This window comes from Antrostomus carolinensis, unplaced genomic scaffold, assembly GCF_000700745.2.
Source record: "Antrostomus carolinensis isolate BGI_N321 unplaced genomic scaffold, ASM70074v2 Scaffold32457, whole genome shotgun sequence".
Lineage (NCBI taxonomy): Eukaryota > Metazoa > Chordata > Aves > Caprimulgiformes > Caprimulgidae > Antrostomus > Antrostomus carolinensis.
Window position 1 is genome coordinate 1 of NW_010325841.1, and position 15,384 is coordinate 15,384.

Below are 15,384 nucleotides of genomic sequence, written 5' to 3' on the forward strand. Positions count from 1 at the left end.
CAGCGGCACCGCGCTGCCACGGGGAAGGGGACGGCACGGACGGGCACGGACCGGCACAGCCGCGCAGCGATACTGGCCCTTCCAGGAAACCGGTGCTGTGAGTTTGCTTCTTTCTGCTTCTGGTCACCGCAGAGAAGGTGAAACAGCCTCGCTGCTGCAGCCGAGACCAGGGTACAGTGCTGCAGCGTCACGTTACGGCACTGCCCTTCACCTGACAAAATGGGGTGAGAAATTAATTGAAAGAGAAGTTTGCTGAAGGAACATCCTTGTGGTGGGGAGGTAAACTCTGAAATTGTATTTTCTTTTTCTTGTCTTTTTAACCCGAGGTTGAATTCTCCCACCACTGCTGGCTCTGTCACCAAGGTGCGTTTGTCTGAAATACGACAGAGGGATTAAAAAGCCAGGACAGGTACCTGGCACTCAGCTCAATTCTCCTTTTCCCAGTGCTTTTGGCATCTGTCTATTTCCTCCAGTAGCTACACCAGACTACAGTAGTGTAAATATGAAAACATCCATGTCAGAGGGATAGTTCTAAAAAACATACAGTAAGTACAAGACAAATACATTTGAGAATAAGATGTACTTCACTATAAAATAATAATTACTCGATACATTACATATTTTGATCCATGCAGTAACAACAGCTCGATCCAGAACCGGAGAAGCAATGGCGTTCACATTCTATGTAAACTGGAGATGGAGACTACAGGAAAGCACAAACTGTCAAACTGGATGAAAACCCAAATGAGTAGTTCATTTGCAGATGAATTAGGCTGTGTCACAGATGCAACTGATAAGGAGCAAGATGACTTACCTTATGATGGAGATGTAGGAATAACCTGTAAATACAGCAATTCCAGTAATTTGAAAGACTGTACTTGTACAAAAGATATTTCTGGTATTTTAAACTTCGCCTGTTCTGAAGATAACAAAAACATAAAAGCAACGGCAAATTATGAAACTCATCCACAGCCTGAAGAATTCTCCAGTCACCATAGAGGTGCCATAGGAACAATGGGAATTTCAGTTGAAACACCTGGAAGTGAAGCCTCCCTTAAGAAGGAATTACCTGTCTGTGGTTTTATTAAACCAGATAGCACAGAACATCTACCTAACTCAAAAATGTCCAGTGTCCTTTTGCGTCATTTTTCTAAGGGAGAGTTAATAAGCACAGGACAGTTAATTGAATGCGAGACAATACCAGAAGCATCCTTTACCGAAAGTATCGATGACACTGTTAACAAACCTGAGCCTTCAGAACACCTCGAAGGCCCTTTAGCACAGGAACAATGGGCAACCAGTTTTGAATATCACTTGGAAAAGCACAAGGAAATAAACACTGGTGATAAAAACAAAAATTCACTAAATGAAAACAGATGTGTTTCAAAGAAACCTATTTCTTCTACTGGTAAGTGTGGGTGCAGACAAGAAAATTCCCAATTGATTAATGAGAATGAAGATACACGTATCTTTCAAAGCATGGAAGAAGAGAGAGACCTGTTTAAGAAAACAGTTTCACCTTACGAGTTCAAATACGACCAAGGTCAAGCTCACTATTGCCTTCCTGACTTCTCTGAAGCTGCTTCAGAATTTAAAGAACCAAAACCAAGTGACAATATTAACTCAGTTCCTACAACTGAAGGAACAAAATCCTTCCCTATTTTGCCAAGTAAATCCCTAATCGTGAACCACATTCTAGAAAATAAGTACCATTTAAACTCTGCTGAAGTAGAGAATCAAGAAGAAATGACCATTCCAGAACTGTTGCAACAGCTACAGGTAATTAAGATGCTTTAAGAAACTTAATAGATAGAGTGATGTTTATCATAAGAAGATCTTCTGCGTCCAGTGAAATCTAACATGACTAGTTCATGCAGGCAGTCTATAGGTATCAGAAAGTATATCACTTTAGTCAACAATTGCTTTCACAAATACAAATTTTTGGGACTGAATTTATATGGAACTTTGATTACCAAATATTTAATGATGCTCTGGAGCATTATTTGTGATTATAAAGCATCCTATCAAATAATTAGGAAATTCACTATCATTTGTTATTTCTAGCATTATATGTAAATGTTCAAATTCACCAAAAGTACTAAAATGAAAGTTTTTCTTCAAAATGTATTTTCATACTATGCCTGTGTTTATGTTGAAGGCATCTTTACCTCTTTTTACATCTTCAACTCTTCAACTGTTTATACTGGTATTTATTGACAAGTCAATAGTCTTAAAGGAAATGTTTGACAGTATTTCTCTTACTGTGGTACATTTTTTCTACAGTCTGTTAGTAATTAGATAATCACTTTTCGATTTCATGCCCTGCCATGAGGTTCACTCAGAGAGATATACAGATGCTTAAGTCCATTCCTAGATTTGTATCTTACTAAATCATTCAAGATAACAAGTTTTTAATAGTTTTCCCTATTATTTCCTGGCTGCAAACAAGATGCTGACACACCACACTGACACCCAGAATACTGACCATCTGAGACTGAATCCTAAGGTAAATCTCTCAAAATAGATTTTTTTTTTTTTTTAATTCAATCTGCTTTATCTCTAGGACTATGAATATTCCCCAAAACTATTTTGTCACCTTCTTATTGTACTTCCCATTTATACAAATCCTCTTTAGATTTGCACAACATAGAGTTAAAGTGTTTAAGTATTTATACAATAAGACACTATACATACATCAAACTAAACACAGAATTATATGGTGCTGTTATAACACTTAATTAATATTAATAATTTGTCCTATGTATTTTGAGTTATTTCTAACATTTTTGTTTACATCCACAAGTGTTCTCTACATTGTTTCTATAACCAAAGTTCTCATTTTAACAGATACTTCCTCAGGCAGATTTTCCAGATGCCAGCATTGCCATTTACTCAGGAGGCACTGGGACATCCTCCGAAGTCTTTACATTACCTGCTCCTGTACCCATACAATCTACACATGGTTTGTCTAAAGCAAGTAAATACAATTACAGTAACTATGCAAATGACTTAAGTAATTTGATAGCACTTTTGGCCAGAAATTTCAATTGATTGATCTTATCTTGTATTATATAGGATTACAGTGTGGAACAACAGCATCAGCATTACCAGCAGCGGGTACAGTAGAAGCACACTGCCTAGATCTTTCTAATTTACTGCCAGAACTAACACTAGGAGAAAAGATGTCTCAAATACTAAAGGATCAGACAGATGAACTAACAAAGAAAGTAAAGAGTTTCAATATATACTTTGCACTGATACTCAAATTCTATATTAATTTGGCATATTAGTTTTTAAAATCCCAAATAAGAGTCTAATATTTTGTCTTGAAGGTGGAAGACTTCTCTAAGCTCATGACCCAAGAAACATTCCTTTTACAAAACAACTATCTGGTAAATTAATTTATGTATTTTCAGTTATCTGAAATGCGCTTATAATGGCTGTAGAAGCAGTTTTCTAGCAAGATACTCCACTTTTTCTTCAAACAGATGTTTAAAAATACTCTTTTTCTCAATCTCAGACTGAAATTATGAGTTTAAGAGGCAAAAATGAATGTGTTCAGTAGATGGCTGAATTCTTAAATCTGTTTTAAGGATTACAACTCAAAACTGTTATCGAAAGGCCCTCAATTGCCAAGTAAATTATTAATTTTGGTATGTAGGGTATCAGATCAGAAGTCATGGTTTAATATTTCACTTGTACATAGTAGAGCAGCAGAGAGTACGAGGTAGACATAGAGGATGCAGTCCTGTTCCAGTTCAGAGCAGTAGCAAAATTCTTACAAGCATCACTGCCAATAGCATCTGGCTTACATAGTATAAGTAGCTATCACTATGGCTTGCTAAATCATTAATAATAACATTTGCTATTCAATTATTTCTTATTGGTGAAGGCATTAAATCAATTGAAAAGATACCTTGATGCCTTGGAAAGGAATTACTTAACAGCTAGAGAAAAGCACCGTAATTTGCAGCTGCAGAACTACAAGGACAAGTCTATCAACGTTGGAGAATTTGATCCTGAAAGGTTAGAAGACAAATGCTTTTCCACATTTTGAGTGTCTTACAACCATTACTTCATTTATCCATTAGAATTTTTCTGAAGTGAAAACATTATCTTAATGTTGTATGTGGTAAGCTACAAGTGATTTGGCCAAAATTCATCTTGGGCTTCACATATCCTAGTTATAATTAGGATATCTAAGTGATTAATTCAAGTTCTTAAAAGAGACTCAGTGAACTCCATTAATTTATTTTTTCCTATGGGAAGTGTATTGCAATGCCCAATATGGTTATCATGGTAAGAAAGAAGAATTATCTTTATACAGGTTTCACTAACTGTATGTTGCAATTGGGTTTAGAAAGGTGGAAGGGGAAATATTTAGACTTGGCATGCTGCTTGAAGACATTCAAGAACAGACTGATGACAGCAAATGCAACTTGTCTTCTTTGCTTACTTCTTATGAATCTGCCCATTCATCATATTCTCTTTGTGAGGTAACTCTGAGTTTATTTATTTAAAGACTACATTATTCTGTTTTACTGATGCAAGTCTCAAGAACCTCAGTGTGGTAGTGCTATTGTACATTCTCCTTTAATAAGGCATAACACTTTTAGATACCATGGTACTTCAATTAAAATATTTTGTGGTTTTTTTTTCCCCCAAGAAAAATTAACTCCATAATATTTCATTAATTATAACAGAAACGTAAGCATAAAAACACAACTACACTGAACATTCTTAATCCTAGCTTCAAAAGCATTTCTTTCAGCATAAGAAAAATGTGAGCAGCTGCTTTTACAAAGCTGTCTTTGTTTTTTGAATTAATCACTATCATTTAGTTGGGAAGAAGTATTACTGTTTGTCCAAGATTCCTAAAATGCAGAATTACTAGAAAACCAAACATTATCGTGCTATAGAAAACTGAGTTTACTGCTAAGTATGGTAGTGTTTTGTCCTGGATCATAAATGCACAAAAAAACCCCAAAGGCTTTCATAGTCCATGTTTTAGAAAACATTTTTCCCTGAATCCCAAGGTAGAGACACTCAGAAAATGCTGGCTGGTAGAAGTCACGTACTTGCAGTGCAATGACCACATACAAGTACCTATGCTATGGTTACTTTGAACAGAGCTCAGTAGTTTCAAGCATTGCTGATCCTCCAGAAAGAAGAGGCAGTGAAACTGCATTGCTTCACAAGGACAGAGAGGAAGAAAAACGTCAGACAACTGATGTAATCCCACAAAGAAATCCATTTTCTTTAGAAGGTGACAAGTGCGATTTTTGTCTTCACATGTAAGTGAAAACTTTCAAATAGCTATTGAAGTTTTTATTTTAAAACTACCTAAAATTATTTGCTGAATATAAAAAATAGGGATGTCTGGAATCTCTGAAAGCAACAGGAATATTTCCAGAATAAAACTTTTACAGAATTCTGTAACTACCTACCCAAGAATTCCTTCCAGCCTGGCATTCCTACCTTTCTGGATCTTATGGACCTCAAAGTATTTCCTGAAGCTGAAATACCGCCATCAGTTTCACTAGGAGTTAAATAATATCTCTGTATAAAATTCATTGCAACTACACAAATTCAAGTGTGAGTAGTCAAAGGCTAGTCAAATTACAGTCCTAGTAAAAAAAATATTTGCCAATATCTGTGTGGTATTTTTAATTAAAAAAAGAAAAGGGAGGGATGCAGACATTTACTTGATTAGCCATCAAAACTTTGTGAAACAATTCTAAATACCATCTCCACCCTCCTGGGGAGTATTTCATAGGTGTTAATTATCTCAATGAGATTAGAATAATAAAATAAATGGTTTCCCCTTAACCAATTAAGGTTACAGAAGAGAACTGAATCAACTTCCAGAAGAGAAACAGAACCTCTGAGAAAAGGAGGTCTACTAGCAAACAAACATCCTGCCACTGTAATGGTATGAGATCCATTTCCAAACTTTTTTTTTTTTTTAAACTTAGATAATCATACTCAGCTTTGAGATCATACAACATTTTTCAGTCTTTGCACAGCATGATGGCTCAGGTTTTTAGGTACAGCCTATCATAACATTGCTGAATTGGTTTCTGAAGGAGAAAGGAAAAACTAAAACATTTTTTAAATTTTGTGATCAAGTTTGCTTCTCTCAGGAAAGCCTTAACTGTGTTTACTAGCTCACCTTTATTATTTGTTCAGAAAGCAAAAATCTACAAGCAATATTTAATTTTAAGGCACTGAGAGAAATTAATATATGCTTCTCCTTCTCAAAGCAGCATTAAAACCTGTCTTGAAATCCAACTTCACAGACAAAAAGATGCTCGTATTTTGTCCAATCTGCTCTACAGTTAAAACTGTAATAGATAAATCAAATTGTAGAGCTGATGGCAACTAAAAGCTATATAGAAGTGATGTGCAAAGGATGCCCTGTTCACACTATCCTGTCTATACATACATAGGAATACAAACAATCATATAGATTTGTTTTGCCTTCTGGTTGCAACAGAGATTCCTTTTACCTGAGGAAAAGGATGCATCCCATCGTCAGGGGACATTAAGTCAAAAATGTAATGCTGATGAAGAAAGGATGAAAGGGTAAGTGTATTACCTATTTTGGCTAGTCATAGATGTGGTTTTCTACAGCTAACTGAACAGATACATACATGTACACCAATACGTCTCTAGGCTGGACTCTGCACGAAACATTAAATGTCTTTAATACATATAAAGTGAGAGGATGATCTGATCTGTTTTCAAGTTTATCACCAGTCAGTCAAATAAGGTATGTAATATACCAGACCCCTGGAGAAATGGCAAAACTCCCATCAATTTTATTAAAAAGAGGATTATATTAATATTACAAAGTAGCCCATCTTAGTGGGCCAGTATAAGGTTTACAGTGCCTAAATGGCACAGAGTTGTTTTAATGGCATGTTAAGAGAAGAGGCTTTGTCTTTGTTCTCTATACAGCAATGAGTGTCGGCATCCCAAACTGGCATGATTGCAGTGTTCAGCAATGAAAAAATATTTGAAATTATCATTGCCATGAACTAATCTGGTAGGCCTGAAAGGACAGCATATTGATACATCTGCATATATTTCAAGTCTAAGGGTCAATCTGTAAAGTTTCATTTACAAAAATGTCAAGTGTGATAAGATAGTTCCACATGGGTTATTTTGAAATTTGAGTTTGAAATTTTGGCAAATTAAATCTCTATCCAAAGCTAGATGGTATAATACATGCAGTGTAGGACAATAATATTAATCCAAATATGCTCTCAGATATTTTACAGAGTAGTGTAATATTTACCTAGTAAAACTCACCTAGCTTCCATTTTTTTCCTCTGTCACATAAGGAAAGTTAGTTCAATTTTCTGATCATTGTTTTCATGAATGGGTATACAGTTTTCCAAATCAATCTGATGACACTATGTCCTATATTGAAAATACGCATATCGAATAAGGCAAACAAGGAACTTTGGTTTTGTCCTGTCAGAAGGTACATCTCAAATATTCCTCTAATTATCTAAAAGCAGTAAAATTAAAACCTTAATAGCTCAAAGTTACTAAGAAACCATATCATCCTTACTATTGATAATATCTTGATGCAACATATGTGAACAAATATACAAATACATAGGATGTCACGCTACTTTGCTATTTAAAGATGTGATTATCAAGACCTCTACTTTTAAGCACGTTTAACAGCTCTGCTAAGTCAGGGTCCTTTGTCAAAATGTGTCCTTTAACTAAAGGGGTCATTATCTTGCAGTTGGTTAAGTTTGAATTTAAGCTTCTACTTATAACCTTTTGAGATAATTAATATAGGTAGAGTTCTTTCTGTGAGTAAATCTGATTTCTCCTCAACTAAGAAGTGCTCAAACATTAACATAATATGCTGATAAGGTTTGTTGTAAAGGTACTAAGATACCATTCTGTTTTCATGCTCAAAGAAATACAGACACCCGGGAAAGGAAAACCAGAACATGTTCTCTCTTCATTCAGAGAAAACCAACTGATTTATCAGACACCAACCTGAGTAAGTAGCTGTGGCATACAAAGGTCTGAACTGTGCTTATGTCTGCTACTGAATCCTGTTAAGAAATACATTCTTGTATTGCATGAAAATTGTTTGTAGTTTTAACTTAAGTTATTGCTTAGTACAGCACAAGACACTAAAAATAAAAAGGAGACTAAAGAGGACACCAAGTTAAATTAACTCTGGAAGTCTCAACGACAGACCAAGAGGCAACAGACAAGCTGCAACAGAATTTCCAGTTCAATATGAGCAAGGGAGTTTTAGTAAGGTCTAGTCACACATTGAAACAGTTTGCCCTAGAGGGGCTGTGGCATCTCTACCCTCAGAGAGATTCTAAACTCAACCGGAACCTAAAACAGCTTCGTCCAAGTTGGTCCTGCTTTGAGAGGGGATTGGGCCAGATGATCTCCAGAAGTCCTATCCAACCTGAATTACTACTCCAATTCTAATTTCCCTTTTTAGTTAAGTTTCCAAATATGACTAACATTTTCAAAAGTGCACACAATGCTCTGATTTTGCGTTTTCCTCCTTATCATCTTCATTTATTTCATGTCCTAAAGGAGATTCCAGACTTGGTGACTGAAAAATTTTATATCAGTACCTTCACTTTTACTTTCTGGATTCAACTTTCTTATTCTGTATGAAAACAAAGGAAAAAGGTTTTCCTAAATCTTCGATCCATTCAGGGTTAACAGACTGGAAATGCTCTCCTTCCTTACTTCAGCTCCCAATATAATTTCACCAAATCCAAACTAGAGCCCTCACAGGGGCTATTAAGTCATCCAGCTGGCAAGGCATTGAAAACTCCAGCTCTTGGAGGTTCATTAAGAATCTGTTGGCATTTGTTTCCCTCAGGGCATCCCAATTTTGTCTTTCCCCTACAGAATACTCTGAAGCTGTTAGTACCCAGCAACTAAGAGAGACTAGCATGAACTATCCTAGATTCAGTTTTGAGTATGTAGATTATTCTTACCTTTGTTCTACCTTTTGTCCTTGGCTTCTCTGTGATATCCTTTCACTTTAATATAAATACACTGGGGCCACTGCTGCTAGTACTGGTTTGTGCAATAGCTACAGCAGCGCTGATCCTCCCAAATTCTCTTGTCACATTTCTCTGAGGCTGTGTTGATTTCATAACTCTTCAACTTGCAGGAATTTTAATCTTAAAAACAAGAACCTAAGGACAGGGAGATGGAGAGCTTAATTAAAAACAAACAAACAAATAAAAAAAAAAACCAACCCCAGACTAAAGAGTTCTGGGACTTGGAAACAACCACCACCAAAAACCCCCACATTTCAGGGTTATGGTCAGGGCTGAAAGCCACTCTTAAAAGTTCAATCCTCACCTGTAAAATGGAAGAAAAATTACAGAAAAATGGCAGCAAAGGGCTCAGAGATTATGGTGCTGAAAGCTAAATAATTACCTAGGTACACAGGCCAAAGTTTTAATATTTCAGACCTTTTAAATGTGCTTTTGGGATTTTAGGTAGCGATTCAGAAGACATCTCAGCCTATGATTCTTGTAACGATTCACAGAGCGAGGAACTTGGGAACTGTGAGACTGAAAGTTACAAAACATTCAATACAAGATTACATGGAAAGAGAAAAGGTACAGTGACTGCAAAAATACTAAAATCTACAAAAAATATTATTGTTCATAGTATTTGTTTTTCTAAACAACATGTCTTTGTTTTCAGGACTTAGATGCAGATGTCCTAGAGAAAGCAGAGATCAATTTAAACTCAGGAATTGCAAAGAGTCTGTTCAGTCTTGTGCCCTATGTAGAAATAAAAGGTCTGGTTCATCCTGTAAGTATGATGTGTTACAGAAATAATTACCAATCATAAGCTAGATTTTAAGGGGCAGAAAACCACACTGCATATATATTGGGCCAAATTTAACTTAGTATAGGCAATCAGTAGCACTGTAGCTAAACTGTGGATGTGTACAGATCTCAGAGCAAGATCAGCAAATCCAACTTTTACACACCTAGCCAAGTTTAATCCCCATGCACGAGAGCTTTAATCTTGTCTGGTTCTTTATGACAGGAGTCCCTTCCATATTTCATTTATGACAGGAGTATCTCATTTTGCAAAACCACTTGGAAGAATATTAAAATTTGGCATTACTGTGCCAACTTTTCCAGTGCTAGCTGTTACCCAATACAGTGTAAACGAGTACTAAATAAAATTCCAGCTCTACACTCAAATTGTGTGACATACAAAGTCAAGGAAGGCCTAATTTAAAAAGTAAATTAAAGAAAAATGTTGAACATCTAGCTTTTAAAGTCATTTATCTCATACTCCTCTCTCTATACTGTAGGAAGAAGTTGCACGCAGAAAAATATAAGTTTTCAACAATGGGAAGAAAGTATAAATTAGCTACTTATCTATATAAATACTGTAGAACTATAAATCTAAGTAGTATTCATGTAATTAGGATTATGAGTCTGGTTTTCTACACTGTCTCTGCAGTCTTTCATTGTATGAAAAGGAATTTAGATCTGCATACCGTTTGTAACAGAACTAAATGAAACAAACAAGGTTAATCTGTCCTCATTTACAAAAAAATCTTAAAACATATTCAAGTTTAATTCATCAGTGATAGTTACTTGATTTTTTATTTATGCTAAATAGAGAAAAATGTTAAATATATAGACATGTTATATAGACATAAATGTTAAATATATATAATTTTTTTTTCCTTCTGTTTTAAACATGGCCTCAACGACTCCAGCTTATGCACAGAAGAGAATCTTCACTCAAAAAGCTCAAAAAAATAAACAGTCACATGGACTTGTAAACAGATTTTCTGAAAGGTAGGCTGTACCAATAACTATATGTAGTACAACAGAAAATGCCATTGTTGAAGATTCAGCATGGAATCACCAGTATCATAAGCGGGAGGAATGTTTTACCTTTTGCAGTGCATGCTATATTATTAGAATTTTAATTAATAATGAAATTAAAATATTTACCTTAACAGCAAGTGTAAATAATTTTTAGAATGGCTCTTCAATCTTTCTAATTTAATGAAGAGTCAACATCTGACTTCTTTAGGTGACACATTCGGTTAAAAAAAAAAAAGTCACTATTAAGATGTTCCCATTCAGATTCAAAAGCAGTTCTGTATTATTTAAGATGCAATTCTGTTTACTACCAACTATTTCTTTCTAGGTAACAGTCCTACTTTTAACTGTTGTTAACATTAAATTACACTGGGGGTCTGAAGTAAAGTGGATTGTTAACTATAGCACAGACTAGAATGAAGCTCAGACAAGTTTTGTTACCGTAGTTTTTGACAGCATTTCTCAATAGCAGTAATTATGGAAGCACAGCAGCTACATTTGAGAATCAATGGCCTAGGCCCTTCTGTGAGAGAAGGTTACAGCACCAAGAACGTGATGCTATTTAACAGATTTCCTGACTCTGCATCCTGACGTATTTTCTCTTAGTGCAATACAGACGTAACACAAATTATGACAGTTTTACAATTAAATGAAAAACTCTAGTCACTGTAAAATTAACTTGCAAATGAGTTATATACACCTATCAAAGTGTATATATTTAATTCACAGTTTAGAAACTTTTGCTTTGTAAAACTGTTTGTATTTTATTCTACATGTTTTATCTTTAGGCAAAACTCTGATGCTGCCAAAACCTGCTATTCAAGCACATATGATAAAATTGTCCTTTCACATCAATACTTACCCAGCAAGAAGCCCGCCCGAAGCAAATCTACAATCAACATCAGAAACAGAAATGCCAATGCTTCCAATGCAAATGTAAGACTTCACAGTGAAAATTTAAAGTCACACAACTGTCTTGGGAAGGGCGCATCTCCACATCATGACACTGTTGAACATCCCTATTCTTAGCAAGTTGATTATTACAATCTAAGTATGTCTAGTCCATTTGAGAATAAGACAGGAGAAAGTAAAAAAACCCAAGTCTTTTAGCTTATATTTTAGTATATTACTTCATATGAGTGTGTTACAGACTTTTTAGTCCCAGGACAGAAAAGGAGCCGTGGATCTTACTTCTGGAATCATGTTTCATATACTGAAACAAATAACATCACCCTATCCATACAAACCACTATCAAAAACAAAAGAAAACATTCTCAATACAATAAACATGCACCACAATGGGGCTGCTACTTTAGAATATCCCTCAGTTCAAAAGATTACACAACTAAAGAGAGAAATAAGCAACAGATGCTTCCAACTTGGATCCTGGAGCAGTATATCCCATGACTTAGAATTTCTCCTTCTCAACATGTATTCAGATTGAAAATGCTACATAGAACCTTAAACATCACTTTCTATTCTATACCCATGTAAAGATTTGCCTTCAGTACTAACAAGGTTATACTGTATTATTCCCAACAGATTTTAAGTTCTACTCTGGATCATGCCATACACACAGCGAACAGTTTGAAGAAAGCTACAGAACGAATGGTACGAGCAGTTTCAGAAGATCTAGCTAAAGTTCAAAGAAAGCAGCTTTAATTACCCACTTTCACATGCTATATTGTTTTGCTGGTTCCTACTGAAGTGTCAGTATTTCTGCAAATATAAAATGATAAATACAAATATCAGAAAGTCAGCTAGCCGACTTTGCCAGATGTTCTTCAACTTTCAGTACTAAACTAAACCAGAGCATATTGGTGTTCCACATGTTTACACTCAGTCTCAGAACTAGAAAACACATTACTCGTAAGTAATTATTAGTTACTTACTGATAGAAGTCTTCAGTATGTTGGCTAACCCCTGTTACTGTGTACAGTTGTCTTCTCTAAGCATTCACTTAAGACAGCTTAATAAAAATTGGTTTATACAAGCAAGGTTAACTTTTTTACTTTTTATTTCTCCCCACCCCCAAACAGGAGAATAAATCTCAGTCATTATTACATATCTTTTATTCCCACACCTTAACAACAGCTGCTTAAGCACAAAGGGAAACACCCTGTGCACCCAGGACACCTATAAGCATCATGCTAACATACCAACTCAGTTCACATATGTAATTATTTTGTTTTTTAGAGTGCCCTACATTGAGAGTTAAGATACTTCTGTACATGTCTCAGTAACCGAGTAATGCAATTTCTTGTCTATGTGTTCCTAACAATTGTCTGTTTCTTCAGTGTGGCATCCTTACCTTGTCAGACATATTTGGCTTTGAGATTTTAGCTGATGGTAAATACTTTGGAAAATTTTAAAATACTGTAGAAATACAGTGGGCCAAAAAAAGTAATTATTCTTTTCCTTCTGAAGTGCATTTAACTGCGGTGATTAAAAGCAAGCAGCAATTAACAGTCTTGTATTATCAAGGATGCTATTCACTGCAATAATTCCACAGTACTGATGGAAACCATCACTTCAAGTGAGAAGTGACAGTGCATTGCTTAAAAAGGACTGTCAACCTCAGCTGGTTGATACAAGAGATAATCCAGACTCTGTTCACACAAGCAGTGATAACTAAATTTGCTGCTGTGTACCACTGATTTACTAGCCTGAGCCAATGCCTTTCAGGGCTTCTTTCACACTTCACAGCCAATAAAACCATTAATCTTTCTTTTCTCCCTTGGCTCTTACTGTATATCCTTATAACTTGGTTTGCCTCTGCTTATTATTTATGTTTTTGCTTTATTTAGCTTAAGACAACAGCACAGGATAGTGAAAGGCTCACTTCCCCTGTGCAAGCTTAATGTCTGGAATGTCCCTGTTACTACTTTGCAAATGAACTTAATAGTTGAAGTAATTGCTGTAGGCTTCCTAGATCCAGTTAAAAAAAAAAAAAAAAAAAATATTAATCTCTTCCATATAAATTTTTCTACAACACAAGAACAGCTAGACATTTTGTTTATCCTGGGTCACTGCCTGAAACTGCTGTCCTGGGCCTGACAGCAAATGCCTAAAGAAAGAACATATTTAAGAAGAAAATATGTAGTGACATTTCCTCAGAACACTCTCTGACAAACTGAAAGCTAAGAGACCTTCCAAATCAGCAGTAAAGTCTTTATATTAATAGACCTATAAAGATTTTTCTCTCACATATGTTGAGGTTTTTCCCCTCATATAACAATTTAAAGCGTGTTACTACTGCACGACGTCCCATGCTAAAGGTTCTGCTGTTTTGAATTAGATAACTGCAAGTTTCATGTGTTACTTCACACACTGAATAGGAAGGTAACATGTTCTCTCTTCGTTCTAGACACTAACATGATTTTTTCGAGGCTTCTAGCACATACTCCTCCATCACCTTTTTTTCTCCCCTTGATCACAGATCCTATTCCAGTCATTCTGGACATGGAAATTGCTCCATACCTTTGATTTTCCTCTTAGTCATCTATTAATCTTGTCCACATTCAACATATCTATAGATAACTATATCTTTATTATCTATGGTAGTTAGACCAAGATCTGGTCTAATTTTGGAACTTCTATATCACAGGCAATCCAACTTATAAAACAGGTGGAATATGTAGACACAATCATAAGGAAGTTTGCAAGAAATTAAGTTGGTTTTTTAAAAGCTTTAGTAATATATAAAGTGTACTTCAGTGCACAGTTGACAGCATTTCTCCAAAGTTATTTATTGAAATTAGAACTGCTTAGTACCTTTGTGATTAACTTTCTACATTACCCAACACCAAAAAACCCTTCTGATTTTTCACAGTTACATATATTTAAAGAATTTTCAGTGAGTTGTTTTACAGAAGATATTAGTTTCAGACATTGCACTTGTGTGAAATATTTTTACCATAAGCTCATATTTACAAGTTTTCTTCTGAAGCCTCTACCTAAGAGCCTAGGTCATTTTTAATTCAGTCATTTTTAGAAATAAACTCTATTATAAAGGTTTCACAGTTCTCAAAAATAATTCCAGTTTATATATAATCATGATAACTTTTAGCATAATTTGTTAGGAATGAACATGCCTTTTTGAAAAGGCATTTACAGTGCAACATTTTCTATACAAAAGAGAACTTAAGAAACACATTTGTTGATTTCTTCCTTTCTCTGCCTTCTACTCCTTAAAAAGCAGCAAATTTAAATTATAAAGTGACATTTCAGTAGTCAGAACCATCTAGTGTCCTGGTACAGTATTTAGAAAAATCAATTCCATAAGAATATGTACATACTATTTGTCTTTTCCTAATACATGATAAACATCACCATTTCTATTCATCCTTAATGCAAACCATATCCTTCGGTTTAGTAAGGCTCTTTACTTGATCCAGTAGTCTTTTAGGTGTCAAAATATGAGTAGAACCTGACAAAAGAACATAAGTATTAATTGTATCAGTCAGTCTGAAATTCTGACTTTCATTCTCTCTTTTAAAAAAAAAAA

General features: G+C 35.1%; 1 protein-coding gene across 1 annotated transcript; it reads left to right on the forward strand.

The window, feature by feature from the left end:
• Positions 1-696: 696 nt before the first annotated feature.
• LOC104527622 (protein AKNAD1-like) lies at positions 697-12,539 on the forward strand. Its single transcript, XM_029085816.1, has 14 exons — positions 697-1,779; positions 2,450-2,506; positions 2,848-2,977; positions 3,076-3,227; positions 3,333-3,392; positions 3,893-4,026; positions 4,361-4,496; positions 5,131-5,294; positions 7,944-8,029; positions 9,516-9,638; positions 9,727-9,837; positions 10,766-10,847; positions 11,666-11,813; positions 12,420-12,539. Exons 1-14 carry the CDS (start codon positions 697-699, stop codon positions 12,537-12,539), a joined length of 2,586 nt encoding a protein of 861 aa, XP_028941649.1.
• The last annotated feature ends 2,845 nt before the right edge of the window (positions 12,540-15,384 follow it).